Source organism: Nipponia nippon, unplaced genomic scaffold, assembly GCF_047370975.1.
Source record: "Nipponia nippon isolate SJK-2023a ecotype South Korea unplaced genomic scaffold, ASM4737097v1 scaffold_4, whole genome shotgun sequence".
Lineage (NCBI taxonomy): Eukaryota > Metazoa > Chordata > Aves > Pelecaniformes > Threskiornithidae > Nipponia > Nipponia nippon.
The window spans coordinates 76412506-76427960 of record NW_028262358.1 but is presented as its reverse complement, the minus strand read 5'-3'; the positions used below and the strand labels follow the sequence as shown (position 1 = coordinate 76427960).

Below are 15455 nucleotides of genomic sequence, written 5' to 3'. Positions count from 1 at the left end.
TTGTTCACTTTCTCTGTTGAACAGAAATTTAACTCTAGAATAAGATACAGGAATGATGATGTTGCAAACCCAAAAGTCAGGTAAAGCATTTCTTTTGTACTTTTACCATGAGCAGACATTTTGTTACCTATTTCTTGCACAATGCGCTCTGTAGGCAACATCTTCTGAAGCCCCATCCTGACCTTTGGGTGCGTTTCTGATGGGAACGGAGGGCCAGCCAGCGAACGGGCGAGTATTACGGGTAGCGATTCCCGAGTGCCACCGCCCTTTCCCTGGGAGCACTGGCTTTTTGCGTTGTGCCTCTCTGCCAAAAGAGCGTCGTAGTCACGATGGAGGTGGTTGGGTAAGACAGCCGGGTGCCTGCCAAACGAGGCGGGCGGTCGGCGTTCTCCCGGGGCGCTCTCAGGTGGGTATCCGAACCGATACCGCCACGGACAAGGCTTATTGCGTGCTAAGCGCACACCGGCCGTGCGGGGCTGAATTAGCCTCTAGGTTTTGCATTATCTTCAGGGAAATCTGCTTTTACATTAACATATCTTGCTGTTACAGTTTAAATGTATCTTCACAGGCATAGAAGTGGTTGTACTGCCAGTGTGCAGACAGGCTGTAACTCTGGCCAGGAATATTTGTCCGTAATATTTTACAAATATTTGTCCTTCATATTTTATGGTCCATGCTTTTAAAGATAACACAAGCTAGAAATCATCGACAAACACGAATTCAGTTGCCAAAACTCCTCAGTGACAGCCAGGCTGGCCTGAAAGCTGCTCCATGGGATGCAGCCGCGGTGCCACACGATATAAATTACAGGCGATGAGGAAGATGTGTGGAAAATTTGAGTGCGCGTATACGGCAGTAAGGTACTATATAAATGGCACCCGTGTGGCACTCGGGGGGCTCTGTGAAGTGCGATTTGTGCTGAGCGGCTGCGGCCGGCTCTGCCTCCTCTGCTCGCCGCCCGGCTCCCCAGGGGCCGCCTCACAGCCTGCGGCTCGGCTTGGGGGGCAAGGGGGGGGAGAGGTGCCGGGGAGCCCCGCTGGAACGACTCGCTCAGCACCGTTCCTTCGAAGGACCGCGGCCGTCGCCCCGGGGGCCGGCGGGACTCCATTTCCCAGCGCGCCCCGCGCCCCCGCCGCGGAGGCCGGGCCGGGAAGATGGCGGCGCCCGTGTCGCCCTTGGTTACTGCGCGCTGCCTGCTGCGGGTTTCGACGCGGCGCGTCGCCCGCTTGCTACCGGCGCGGGCCGCCGGCCTGCGGAGAGGTCAGTACCGCCGCGGGAGGGGGCTTGCCGGCCCGGCCCTGCCCGGAGCCGGGCGAAGGGAGGGCGAGGGACAGGCTGCCGGGGCACCGCGCAGGGAGGGCACCGTGGAGCGGCCGCGGGTCTCCCCTCCGGCGGAGGGGTAGCCGGGCCGAGGGGAGGGGGCTTGCCGGTGCCGGGCGGGCGGGGCGGGCGGGGCAGGCGGCAGCCGCCGCCGGGGCGCGCAGCGGCCCCGCCGCGCTGGCGTGCCCTGTCCGTGTCCTCGCGTTCCCCGGCCCGGGCAGGCCGGGGCGGCCTCTCGGCCGGCCCAGCCCCGGAGGGGCCCCGCGTCCCCGGGCGGCGCGGCCGGGGGCCGGCGCCGGGAATCGGCCGCGTTCCTCCGGAGCGGCGGGGGATCCGTGAACGGCCCCGCGGCTGCCCGAGTTAACGATGCCGCTTTCCCCTGGTACACAGGGCTTCGCTGCGCTGCGGCTGCCTCGGGAGCTTGGTGGGCGGCGAGTGCGCCAGCGCCTGCCAGAGCTGTCGCCGTGCCTGAGGCGGCCGCAGGGGCTTCTTCCCCATAAGGGTCCTCCTGCGTGTGGAGCTGCGCTCCATCCGGCAGCCTGGCGGAAAAAGTCAGCGTGATACACGCGTTTATGGGGAACTAGGTTTTGTTAATTTGAGGCTTAGGTTAGAAGCAGAGGTCTTTTTTCTTTAGTCAGCGCCATTCGTCCTCCACCAACCAGTCTGACAAAAGTCTGACTTTGCTTGTCTAAGCGTTTTATTAAGCATTGGAAAGTAAATATTTTTTTCAGATGGCCTCCTTTCCCATTCTTCTCATTAGGCATTGTAAAATATTTTGAAAGGAGCAATTGTTTGGTGTTATTATAGGACTATAAATATATTTTCTGCTTTCTAACCAACATATGATCTCTTTCCTGAGAAGATTAGATGCCAAGTCTTTATTCTTCTGCAGGTTTACGTATGTGCTTAACTTCAGTGCATGTGCTTAACTCATCCAAATCCTTGTACACCATGGGGCAGTTTACCGGTCTGATTCTGCAAAACTTGCACATATATTTAATAAAAGAGGAGACAAGAGAACATTATTGTTATCTACAGGTACTAGCATGCAAAAAAATTGTCTTTTCTGACCTTTTGCTACCTTCACTCCCGTTCTCCTGCAGGAAAATAACCTTTGGAGCTACAAGACTGTACTGTTGCCCTTCCCCATCACTGTGGTATCATCTGAGAAGGAAAGATTTTGCAGCAGTTCTGTTATCAGCTTAATTACGAGTTTAGTGAGGTATCTGATAGTGCTATCTGCCTGTTGATAAAAGTGCCCTCTAATGTCAAAGTCCCCTTCTTCTGTCATGGCAGCTGTGTTTCATAGGCAATTTTAGCAGCTCTACATTAAGGGTTTGGGGGTTTGAAGCAGTTTGGCTTCATCGTGACCCAACTCCAATATTCTGAACTTCAGCTTGGCTTGTTGAAAACAAGACAGTTTTAAAAAGTTGATTTCTATTACCTTTTTTTTCCTCCTACCACACAAATTCCAGTGTTTGTGAAAAGCTCTCAAGGCAGAATTCTGTCTGCAGAGCAGTAATGAAGTAAGTAAGTAATGAAACAGATGTGATTCCTGTACAGTGCCTTAACACTGGTTTAGCAGAAGCTGTTCCAGCTTCTTGATTGTGACTGTCAGCAAAGGTGGCAGTTGGGGTGATTTTGGGGTCATTAACTTTGGTGCAGTTGTAACCTCTGTGAGTTTGGTTTAGATGCAGTTCTCAAATAACTATTAGTTGGAAATATTTTTTTTATCTTTAAGACAAACAGTAATTAACCATTGCAGCAGAGTGTCATAGGAAATGGTTAATTCTCCATCTCTTATGTCTTCAGAATACATTTCCTTCAAAATATGCTGTCATCAAACACAATTCTTGAGCATAGTTCAGGGGTAATTAGATAAATTTAACTTCCCTTATGCTTAGAAAGGTCAATGTTGTCTTCCAGCCTTAATCTCCATGAATGAAAACTATTTCTGATCGTTTCCATGATGGAGTGGTTTGAAGCACACATACAGTACAAGGGTTAAAGGTGATTTTTTTTTTTCATCATCGGTCCCCTGAAGTGCTTGTTTCAACTTTGTTTCCAGAATTAATAATAGACATTTTCATGTGTACTGTGAGTGACCCTGTAGTGAGGTGAATATTGTAATCTGAAGCATGACTTACCTTTTGCAATAAAAGGAGTTCAGTTCCATTTGTTTGATCTTTGCTTCTTTAGCTGGATATTATCTATCTGTCACAGTTTTTCTTTTTTCTTTATATTTCATCCCATTAAAGGTCTAAAATTCTAATAATGTGTTTAAAGGATGTTTAGTTCGATGGCAGTAAGAGATCTTGAAGACCAAATTTGAATTCATTTGTGGAAGTACAATACTTTTTCTCTCCCAGAAGTGAATAATCATCTTAAATTCACATTAAATCTTTTTGCATTACTTGAAAACTCACAGATTAATAAATTAAAAGTTGTCAGTTTCTGCAGTCATGGAAAGATAGCAAAGATGAAATTCATGTCAGGGAAGCCCAAGTTCTTTTCCTAGGTCCAGAAATATGGGGGAGACAAGGACGTGCTAGGATTTTTGTGATGGGAATTCTCTTCTGACAGATTTTAGACATCACGGTTCAAAACCTTACATAATGAAATCCAACTACTAGGAAAAGAAATGAGGGATACCAGAGTAAGAGGTGTTTACCTCAGTTACCATTCTGTGCTCTCAACCTCCTGGCTGCCGTCAAGATCGGTTTTTGATATGCCACAACCTAGCTTCCATTTCAGATTGTCGTCTTACATAAATAACTCTAGTGCCTGCCTCGGCTGTGACTGTTGCTTTCATAAGCAGTGTCATTGAAACTTGCATGCCTTTTTCCTGTGTCATCTCAGACATCAGTTCTAAGTGGCAGTAGCAAAACTCAACGACATACTGATGGGTTTTTCCAATTTGCTGCTCTTATCCAGAGCAGAAGGTCCCTGGAGTTAAGAACACTTTTTCTTTTTCTATTTTTTTATGTAGGCACTTGTCTTTGCAGTGGTAAATTAATGCCAGTTTACTGAAAGTGTCTTAAGTTCCTCACTTTAAAGGAAATCTTGATAATTTCAGATTGGCATTTTCAGTAGGCATTTATACATTAATAAGTTTGTTGGTTTTTTTTTTTTTTTCTCCGATGAGTTTTTCCCCTTAGATTTCTCCAAGGCAGGTCTTTTTTGTGTGTATCACAGTAGGTCTTCTCTGCAACTTGGTCTGTGATCCTCGGATAGGCAAGCAGAAAGGCAAATGCCATCAGCTAATTTTATGGCTTGAAATAAAGTGGGATTACGCTTAAATATGTATGTTTTAGGAACAGGAATTTAATAAAAAGTTGCAACCTGGTGGCAACTCTTAAAGAAGCAGTGAATGTGAGGCTAAATGTGGTAATATCCAACACTGTCCTGCACCCTGGAGACGGGAAAGATAGGTTGTGGATAAACGCATGTCCGTAGTTTTACACTGTTCTATGTAAAACTAGGTGAATAATGAATCAATGCTGCGCTTTTCTATAGCTGTATCTAGAGCGCTACATAGAGATAGAAGATGTTTTTTCTGTGTGTGACATTTAAAGATTTCAGAAGGGAGCTAATAAAAATCAAGTAACAGTTTACATAATACAAAGATTAGATAATGAAACAGGAAGAAATAAATGAAAGCCCATCTTCTGCAATATGGAGGAGAAGGCTGTAGGACTACAATTAATGCACTGAATCACAGGTGATTCCTATTCTAACAGTAGTTTCCTTGAAGTAAAATTATGAAAGGTAATTGCCTGGTGTTCCTCTGCTATGTATTAAAATTTCTAAAGTTTGCTTTTCTTTATCAGTTCGGGAATAGATTACTATAGAAGCATAGTTGTGTGAATGATTTTGCAATCTGTTCCACAAAATGCAGGTTAGAATGGAAGACCCACATTTTTTTCTGTCTCTTAGGATAGTTTATCATTTGAATAGCTGTCTTCTGTTGACTTACCTCTAAAAGCTCTACACAGTTTTTAAGAGCATGTGCCTTTATTTTGCAGCTACAAGTTTGAGTTTGTCACTTACCAGTTACTGTGTGTCTCCTGGTAGTGTATTATAGTGTACCCCCATCATATTTAAATCCTAGCGTTCAATATTATTTTAGGAGAACAGTGAGTAATTTTTCCCATGACACCCTCTGTCATCACTTGCACATACTCTCCATCTCTGTCATCTGTTAATAACGAAGTATTTTCTTCCACTCCTGGGATGGTTAGCTGTAAGTACATGTAATCTGATACAAAAAACACGCTTCTGAGCAGTCCTACTGGTGTGTTTTGTCCATGGCCAGCAAGGTCATGAGCCATAAACCCTTTCTTATCCCTAAATCAGCTTTTTTTTTTTTTTTCTCCAGTCTTACGGTAAGCAGTAGGAACTGGTGTCTTCAATGGGGCACTGGCTGTCCCTCACATTGGAGCTTTTGGAACCGTCAAGCTCTACACATTGTGAAGGCATGGATAGTTTAGAGGTGCAGATCACAGGACTGAGGTTGACTTTATGTGGGAGTGGAATGGTTGAAAACAAGATGAAAAAACTTTGAGAGATCATTTATGCCTTTTCCCCTTCCTTTTGGAGTCAGGTCAGGTATTGCTGACCTGTTACTGACAGATTTTTGTCGAACTTACTGTTAAAATTCACTCCCCATTAATGAAAGTTTTACAACTTCTGGACTATTAATTGATTTCACTACCTTAATTACAGGTATTAAGGTAACTGTATAAATAGAGTTTATTTCCTTTTCTTGGTACCTTGTATGTATCTGGAGATAGCTATGTGTTTGTCTTTAGTCTTCTCTAAAGGTTTTACTCAAATTTTTGCAATAACAGACTTTGAACTCGGCTCTCTTTATGTGATCTCCTTAGCTATGGATAAGCTAATTATTTTTAAACGATAGCAGTAACTCAGTTACTTCAGGGTGGGAGAATTTAGTGTAGTTTTTGGCTGCAGATGTAAACAGTGACTTGTGTCTTGCTTTGGAGAAACTAAGGCGTTACTTGCAATAGATAAGCATAATTTGATACAGTTGTTCAGTTTTATCCTTCTCTTTTATAACTATATTAATTTTATGTTTCTTGTAACAATTTAAAACTCTTCTTGTGCCTCTTACAACTTCTCTGTGGGTTGTGACCCATGGTTTAACAAATAGTCCTTTAAATCATCTTCCACTCTCCCATTTAGTTCATACGTCTCATGAAATATGATGTGAAAATTGAAAAGTGTGTTCCAGGGCAGACTATATCAGTATTGAACAGAACAGGTTTTTTTTTCCATGTGTACTTATATTGCCCCTCATGTATATACATTAGGGTACTTGTGGTTTTTTAATTTTATTTTATTTTTTCCTCTAATAGTGTTACAATGGTGTCTCACTGTCAGTTTGTGATCCCGTGTAGCCCCTGGATCCTTTTCTGCAGAGCTGCTCTTTAGCTGGTCATTCCCCATCTCTTCAGTTATTTATTTCCCCTAAGCACCATACTTTGTCCCTGTTGAATTGCATCCTATTTGTATTAGATTCCGTGTCCAGTTTGTCAGAATTGCCTTGCCTTCCAGGGTGTTTTCAGTCCCCCCCATCTTGCCATTATCTGTATTCCCAGTCCATGTACTTTATTTTGTCATGTACAGATCATGAATGGAAATTCTGGATTGCACCGAGCTGAGATTCTGAGCCCTCTCTGAAACTCTACTGCAAATATGCACGTAGTTTAACTGTAGCAATTACTCATTACATGTAGTTTTTCTAGCTGTTTTTGTACCTGCTCAAAAGTAATTTCATTTCCAACTTACTTTCCTACTTCATATATGAGAATGCTATGTGACCTAGTGACAAAAGTGTTAATTAAGCCGTTTTTCCTCTACCCACTAAGCATGTTACCTGATCAGAGAGGAAAACTTATTGATCTCGCGCTGCTCCTGAGGAGCTGGTGTTGCCTTTTATTTGTTATCTTAAGTGCTTTATTTAAAAAAAAAAAAAAAAATCTGCTTGTACTTGTTCCAGTATTTTTGAGTGTTTTGAAGTTGTAATGACTGACCTATGAATTTCTGGATTTGCCTTTCTCTTCTTTTTAAAGACAAAAATTGTTTAATTTTCCTAGTATTTTGGAACATCACCTGCCTTCAGTGAGGCCTCGAAGAAAGCTGTTAAAGGCCATTGTGTTGCTTAGGAAACTTGCCTAAAGCACGTAGGGATGAATTTCCTTAGATTTCACAATGTTCAAAATATCTAACTGTAGTCTATGATACATGTTTTTCCTACTCAAATCTTTCTTTTGTCATAGCTATAAATTGTGTTACTCATGATTATACTTAACCTTTTAAATGACAGTGGAAGCAAAGAAGATATTAAACATCTTTTCAGTGTATTCCATTGTTAAATTTCTGATCTTGCTGATTTAGCAAGCCTTCTTTGTAATGCTGTGTGTTCTTTCCTTTCCTAGTTATATCTCGTTTTATGTCTAGCAATTCTGACTTTTTTAAAAAAAACAAAAACAAAACCACAACAGAATTCCTGCTTGGGCATGGCCCTGTCTCTTCTAGGCAGAAGATAATGCCAGTGGAGCAGGCTGTGGCATTGCAGGGCTTCATAGCTATTCCCTTGCTTAGTGTGGTCTTTGACTCTTTCAGCTTGCTTACATAACTCCTGTTTTGGTCTCCTGTTTGCTGGCTTTTACATTCTTTCTGTCTAGTTTAGCCTACCTCTCTCTGAAGGATTACTCTATTCAGAGAAATGCACTTTGGAATTTTTAAATGATTTTGCCCCAATTTTCAAAAAAAAAAACAACCCAAAACTTCCCTTGCAACAGCTCATCCAAATCCTAACACTCTCCAGATGGGCTTTTTAGTGTCTGGGCTTGTTAATAATAAAAATAAATGTTAACACATACTACTAGAGGTGTTTACTACTAAAGTTAGCTGATTTAACGAAAAACAAAGGGGTAACATACTCTAGTGGTTGTATAGGTAAGTAATGTATACATGTCTTTGTGTAAACTGTTGAGAATGTGTTGTTTATGAATATAAGAGGATGCTTTTCAAAACTTCTCTATTAATAATCTACTTTCCATTTTACAGCATACACAGCTCAGGCAGATGAGAAGACAGTCCCCGGTACTCTTAAACATGCTAATGCCAGAGCCTTATTGGTTTGCAGTGGACCTTTAGAACATTATGACTTTCTGATTAAGCAAGAAGAGCTGAGGAATGATGAGCAACAAAGAAGAGTTGTGCAGCACCTGCAGAAGTTGCATGAGAGCCTTAAAGGCTACAGCATCAGTTCAAAAAATCTTTTCTCAAAGGTGAGGTTTATAATGATAAAAATATTTTTTTGCATTTATGTTTGCTTATAAGAATGTGCTTAAAATACATACGTTTCTGTCATTAACATGAGTCTTATTTCTGCAGCTAGGTCTTTACAGATAGATCATTGTTCATGTTTGGATCTCTGTTCTTTCTTTTTTGGTTTGTAAAATTCCAGTGGCACTCTAGAAGTAACCAAATTAAATATTATTGACATAATTATTTAAGAAAATCTGATATGATTTTGGTCGTGTCCACCGTCTGCCTTTCCGGAAATGTCATCTGGCTATAGGACAGGAGCCTAGACCAGATTTTAATTCTCAAGCACTGGTATAACATGTGTGTGTTTGGGTTACAGGTACTGAACACTGACATTTTGTGTTCTAACGAATCTTCCGTGGACATAAGTGAAATTAGCCATTAGAGTCTAAATACTTCAGCTTTGCAAAACATTATAATATAGATCAGACATTACTTTTTAAAAAAACGTCCATTCTTTCCAGTGTTGTTAGTCTCCAGGTGAGGTAAGAATAGAAGGAAGAGGTGTGATCTGCGCCCCAGTTGCGTTTTTGGGGCATCACAGCTCCTTTTCAAAGTACTAACAAAAATTCAGACATGTTCCTGTTGCACAGCGCCTTAGCAACCATAGTGCCTTAGCATTACTAATGCTAGTAGCCTGCCATTGCAGCTCTGTAACTCTTCCCTGAAGCTGTTGACGCAGTGTTTTCCATAGCCTCTGTGGCAGTATTTTTCGTGTCTTGTTCTCGAGCTGTTATTCTCAGATCGTTGCTCCTGCGGCCTTGCACCTGCAAATCTTGATAGCATTGTTATGGCAGGTTCTCGTGGGAAGCAACTAGAACTGGTGTGAGAATCCCCGCCCCCCCAGTTCTCCTTGCCTCTTGTTGTGTACATTTGAGTTTATATCCCAGAAAACCAAACATAGTGCCCAGCAAAGTAGATAAGACATTTAATTACTTGGTAAATATTAGGCAATCATAGATGTGCACAGAAGCTGAATGACCAGTGAATATGCTTCATTTGCACCTGATTAACATACTCCAGTCAGCACAAATAGTCATAAACATGGTGAGGGGAAACAAGAAGAATAGGGCGTTTGACTGAGTCTGATGATAAAAGTATAGTCCTGGGAAAAAAGCATGGCAAAATATTAATTGCCATCATTATCTTCACTTTCCCTGCCTGCACTGGAGAGACACCTTCCTACCCCTAAGAGGAAGCTGTCTGGAAGCTGTCACTGCTCTTCCCAGCAGCCACTGAGTGTTTTCCTTTTTCTCTTGCACTGCTTTTGTTTTTATTTTTCATCGGAAGTAACTTTCACATTTACAGTCAATGTATGCTGTCAGCTGCAGACCTTGCTAATAAATCTCTATGCCAGTCTTTCCCAGCATCCCTTATGCAACACACCTCATCTCGTGCATAAATCTAAATACTTAACTCTATTGAACTTGTTACCTAACCATATACTTCCCGTTACAACCCCAAATTCTCCTATTACCTGGCACAAATACTGTTTTGTTTGCATGGCAAGCCTAAATGATGTAGCATGAGATCAGGGGAGCCATTTAGGGCTCAAGTGCCTCTAAATGACATGCTGTCCTCTGCCCTTTAGGCACCAAATGACAAGTTACCACACTAAGGTTCTTGTGATGTATATTAGCTTCAAGGCATGAAAAAAGTAGAGAAGAGAATGTTGGTGTGAGAACAAGTATTATACTTGTAAATGGCCCGTGTTGTACCTGTAAATGTGGCTGTTTCAGACAGGGAGGTATAGCAGGATGCAGAGCGCTGGGACACATGCTTGCCTATCAGACTGCCTCCAGCATCCCTTGAATGCTTTAAACTCATATGTAGCTGGTGATCATGTGTTTGCTAATCATATGCTTGACTGGAAATGCCATAAATGTCTTCCTGCCTCCTGATGAAAGGAAGCAGACTAAAGACCTAGGAAGGCGCTCTTTTTTTGTTGAGATACAGTGAGAAGAAACCTGAACAGGAAATAATTCCATGGAGCAGAAGTCAGGCACTCCGGAAGGAAAAATGAGAGTATTGAAGTATAGGAAGCAAAGTGCTAAGGCAAGACTGCTACTAGAGGGCAGTGAGAACTTCTTTGGAAGTTCTGTTCTGGAAGCAGTTGACCCAGTCATCCTTATGGGTCCCTTCCAACTTGGGATACTCTATGACACAGCGTTAAACAGGGGGTTTGGCTGCATGATCCCCTGAAGTCCCTGCCAACCTAAATCATTCAACGATTCTAACTCTGATGTGGGAATTGGAGCCAAACAATGGTTTGGGGTGTATTTTTGCCTTCTCTGGCTGGTGGGTCAGCTCATCACATTACTTACCTTTTTACTTTTGGAATGTCTTTAATTAAAGTTATTAAAAACATAAAACCAGTGTAGAAATGATAGATGCAGTCTGAAAACTGTATGTTTATGGTATTTTAAAACACTTAAATATACTGTATGTCGGTGTGTGCCTGTGGATCTGTGTTGTCTTGATGCCTTTGTAGGCTAACTCTTGAGTCTAAACCAGCCTCCTGATTCAATTTGGGCAAGTACCAAATAACAAATAGAAATTTCCTCTTTCAAAAATGGTTATTGCTTATCTTTGTTATCCAAAGCAATATGGCAGTGTGCCTGAATAAGAACTGTTTTTGCATAAGTGTGAGGAGATCAAGCTGGATTCAGCTTGCCAAACTACTTCTGTAAGTGTCATCTAGCAGGCCAGAGTTTTGTATCTTGAGGATGCTTGATGTGAAAAGGGTTTTTTTTTTTGGTTTTTTTTTTTTTTTTTTTCCATCTGTCTGGGCTTCTTATTAAGCTTTGGTGTTGGGCTCATAATCTTTTAAATTGCTTATCTCAAAATTGTCTTTAGAGCACTGTACCTGGATTGTGAAAGAGGAAGAAACTGAAAAGAAAGCCAGTTACCTGGCTCGCTCCTACGTTATCTTTTGGACATACTGCCAGACTTCTATTCATTTTTATTCTTTAGAAAAAATGCTATGATGAAGGCGTTGGTCTTCCTGTCAAACCTGAGGATCAGTAGGCTAGCGCATTTTGATCTTTTCTGGTAAACTGTTTTGGACATTTGGATATTCTGTTCTAAAAGTGCTGCCTTTGAGAATAGTTTTGAGAGCTGGCTTGTGTTAACTGGAGTGCCCTGAATCATTATAGTTGTTAGAGCAGGTGTCTTGTAATGGCTTTGTAGATCAAGCATTATGTGGGTTTGTTATTTACTGTTTCTTTGATTGGGAAGCATGAATAGGGAAGAAAATCTCTATTGCAGGGAACAAATACTAATCTTATTCTATTTAGGAAATTGTGATGCTACTTTGTCCCTGTATAACAGTGCTAATCACAGTAAAGCCGGCCTGACTGACACTTTCTTAAAAGCAAAAAGTCAAATGCCACTTCTTGGGTTGAGAATGTGGTTTTCACTAGTTCCTTTAAAGCACTTCTCTCTTTCATTTAACATTGCTTCAATTCCACGCTTTAATTTTAAACCAGCTTTTAAAAATTGTTGCATGGCTTGCTGATACCTGGGAGCTAATGTCACAGTCAGTGAGAAGCAGCTGTAGAGCTACTTAGTGTTGGGATAAGTGTTGCTGCAGCTTGAGGTTTTTCTTCTAGAGCTTGGTATCCCTGTGGAAATCTTAAGAAGATTGATAACCAGGTTGAGCACTCTGGTGCTGTGCTGTACATCAAAACCCCAGAAAGGAGGAGAGCAGTGAGTTTTGTGTAAATCTGTGAAAGCCTGCTAGCTTGTGTAATTAAATCAAATAATGATTGATGATGGAGAAGAAGTATCACAACATCTTTGTTTCTCTTCTGCTATCTTTGAGGAAGTTATTCGCCAGTTCAATGTCGCAGAAAGAGTGATGTGCTTCACTCATAAGAGAGAAGCAGCAATATGTTTTATTGATATAAAACAGCAATGTAACAAAGTTGATAGTAAATGCAACAGTGGTTTAACAAGATTTGATGGCAAGGTACACTTTATTATTTACTGCATAGAGGACAGGGTCAGACAAAACTGTTAGGGAGACCCTCCTGTTGAGTCATGAGGTTCAGAGAGGGCCCCCTTGTGTTCTGAACTCCTTCCCTTAGAGCAGTCTAGGTGCGACTGGATCCAATCATAGTCACGGACTTGGTCAACAGTTTATGCCTAAAGGATTATATATGCACAATCAGTCCTTTATGTCACTTAGCTAGGATGACAAAGTTTCAGTGCGCTTATTTCCAATTCACCTACTGAGTGTCTGATGTGATAAGGGTTCTCTTAACCTCGAGGAGTAACTTTGAGAGGCATCCCTACTCAAGGGGAGATCATGGTGTGCAGCCCGCTGCTGTGCAGGAGAGCTGAAAGGGCTCTTGGGCTGCTCACTATTTATGAGGGTAAGATGACTGACTCGTAGTCATATCTACATACTGACTGCAGATGTTAGTTTCTTCCAAATTTGGCTTGAGTTGGACATTGACCAGCACTGTGGTTAGGTGGATGTGTTGCCATCAATTAGCCCTTGGCTATTGTGTTATGTGACTCCCCCATATCCACTTTGAGCTGGATGCATCCGTCGAGACTGCCACTGGTGGTTATGGCTTGAGCAGGGTTACAGGGAAAGGTCAGGTCGGGGTGGGGGGGGAGTACGGTGTCACATTCAAACAGAGCTTCCTATGAGAGAAAATGAAGTCAAATAAAGTAGGGTTTAAATTCTAGCGCAGGCCAGGTTTTGCTTCAGCAAAGTTGTAATCAACATCCTTAATGAAGGTTTTCCCTAGAATAAGAGTCACAGCTGTGAATACGTAGTTGGTAGAATCATAGCCATCAAGCACTGTACCAGCTGTAGACAGGGGCATCATATGCTTGTCAGATGTCTGCATCTGTCGAGGAGTTTTATAAGTAAGCAAAATATATGTTCTTCTATGATGGACTTTCAGAGTAGGAATTCTATTGCAGACCATTCAGTTTTGAAGAGTAGAACAAAGGCTTTTCATGCCGAGAAGAAGTGGTGAGTACTGCTCTCTGGAATCGGCCTGGGTTTAATAGGATTTGTGTAGGCTTATGAGTGGAAGTAGTTCACGTAACTAGTAGAAGGCGTCTCCAGGAAGTACTAATGATGTAGGGCGCAGGTAAATCCTGTATTTGTGAATAGCTCGTTGGCACTCTCCTGGTACTTTGTAACTTTGAATATGCTATGAAGTAAAAGATAAACCTTATACTCTAGGTGTTAACAATTGTTTTATGACAAAACGATTGGCATTGGTTTTGCTTAACATTTTATACTTAATGGGTTTTAATAGATGTAAATGAAACAAATTGATGTATTTTAAATTACTGAAGGACTTTTTGGAAATAAGTCAAACGCTTTAATCAGTTACACATAGTAGTTTGTAGATTGACTTTCTGCTTTTTCAGGAGGTTTCTAGCAACTTGACTAACCTACTTTTAGTATGAAATCTCCTGTGTTGAAAAGAATCTACTGGTAACTTTTTAGAAATAAAAAATAGTGGTGTGCAGCATTTCAAGCATTCTCATTTTTCCTCGCTCTGTCATTTAAGAGAATGTGGTTGAGAGGTTGCAGTGAAGAAAAGGGGGGAGGGAGAGAAGGAGAGAGAGAGAAAAACCTCTGTCTTTCAGCCTCTTCTGTAGTCTGATATTCCTTATTTTGTTGCCTGATTTCTTCTGTGATAGAATTGGAGAAACCTATTCTAAAATAAGTTATTCCAGAAATAGAAACTTCTTGCACTTCCAAACCATTACAAGAATGATCTGCTTTGTTTTTGGTTTTGTTCTTCATTTGTCACTTTTTATCTAAATAGCTTTGAAAATTTACTAAAAATATGGTAAAAATAGGATTAGGGAAGAAATGTTGATATCAGATACAATAGAAGCATTTCAGTGTTTATCTGAGAGACTTGCATTACCTTACAGGCCAAAGCTTTCTGAAATCAGTAGTTGGTGGACACATTTCCTTTATGGTAATAAAACTATGTATTTTTTTTATGATGTAGGTTTTTTGGGGTATCAGCTTAGAATGAATTTGAGGGGGAAAAACAATTAGTGTTGCTGTGAACCAAGTAGGCTTCTGTTTTTCAAAATTATTACTCAAATTTGAACAATGACTTTGATCTTTAACTTGGTGAAAGCATGGCCTGTATGTTGAGATATTTTGAGATCCTCTGAACTGAAGTTCAAGGCTCTAAGAGTTTGCATAGACGTTTCAGATCTCTAGCTTTTCAAAATAATACCAATTGGGACATTTTAAGAGTTGTTGAGTTGCTGTACTAATTACTTGACCTCACATAATTAAGCTTATTTCATGTTTTGAAAAGAGGTATGAACAATAGTAAACACCATTCAAGACCTTGAAAATGTCTGCAGCTACAACAGCAACCAAAAAGGAGGTCTGAAAGAGTGGGAGAAAGAGGCAGTTTTGTTAGTGTTTAAAAGAAAATCTGCTTTTTGGAGACTTCGCTCTTGAATTTTGCATATTTTAATTAACCACCTTAGTACTGACATGTATTTTCACCGAAAAGTTTCTCAAATCAGTGTGTAAATATTCCCAGGAAATGAGTTACTTGCTTCTGGCGTCTGAGGCAGGGAGTATGGGAGAAGGTGGGAAGATGTTGCACATGATTAAAGGTATTTAAGAAAGAATAGGAAGTTGTCAGAATGAAGGTGATGTTTTGACCAATATAATTCCTTAGATGAGGTAGGATATTGATTGATTAAAGTGCAGTTTAAACAAAAAAGAAAAATCTGACATGATAGAATCCAAGCAAGGCATGCAGTTTTGA

At 41.3% G+C, this 15455-nt stretch overlaps 1 protein-coding gene across 5 annotated transcripts in view; it reads left to right on the top strand.

Moving 5' to 3' along the window:
* Positions 1 to 15455, top strand: part of AFG1L (AFG1 like ATPase) — a 74269-nt gene that overhangs the window by 5228 nt on the left and 53586 nt on the right. For 4 of the 5 annotated variants that reach the window (XM_087773558.1, XM_087773560.1, XM_087773559.1 and 1 more), the window contains exons 1-2: positions 1129 to 1260; positions 8413 to 8636. In XM_087773558.1, coding sequence (XP_087629684.1) covers positions 1155 to 1260; positions 8413 to 8636 — 330 coding nt within the window. In that variant the 5' untranslated portion in view covers positions 1129 to 1154. Of the gene's footprint in view, positions 1 to 1128; positions 1261 to 8412; positions 8637 to 15455 lie in introns of those variants that run through there. The other variant, XM_087773556.1, reaches the window with a different exon arrangement.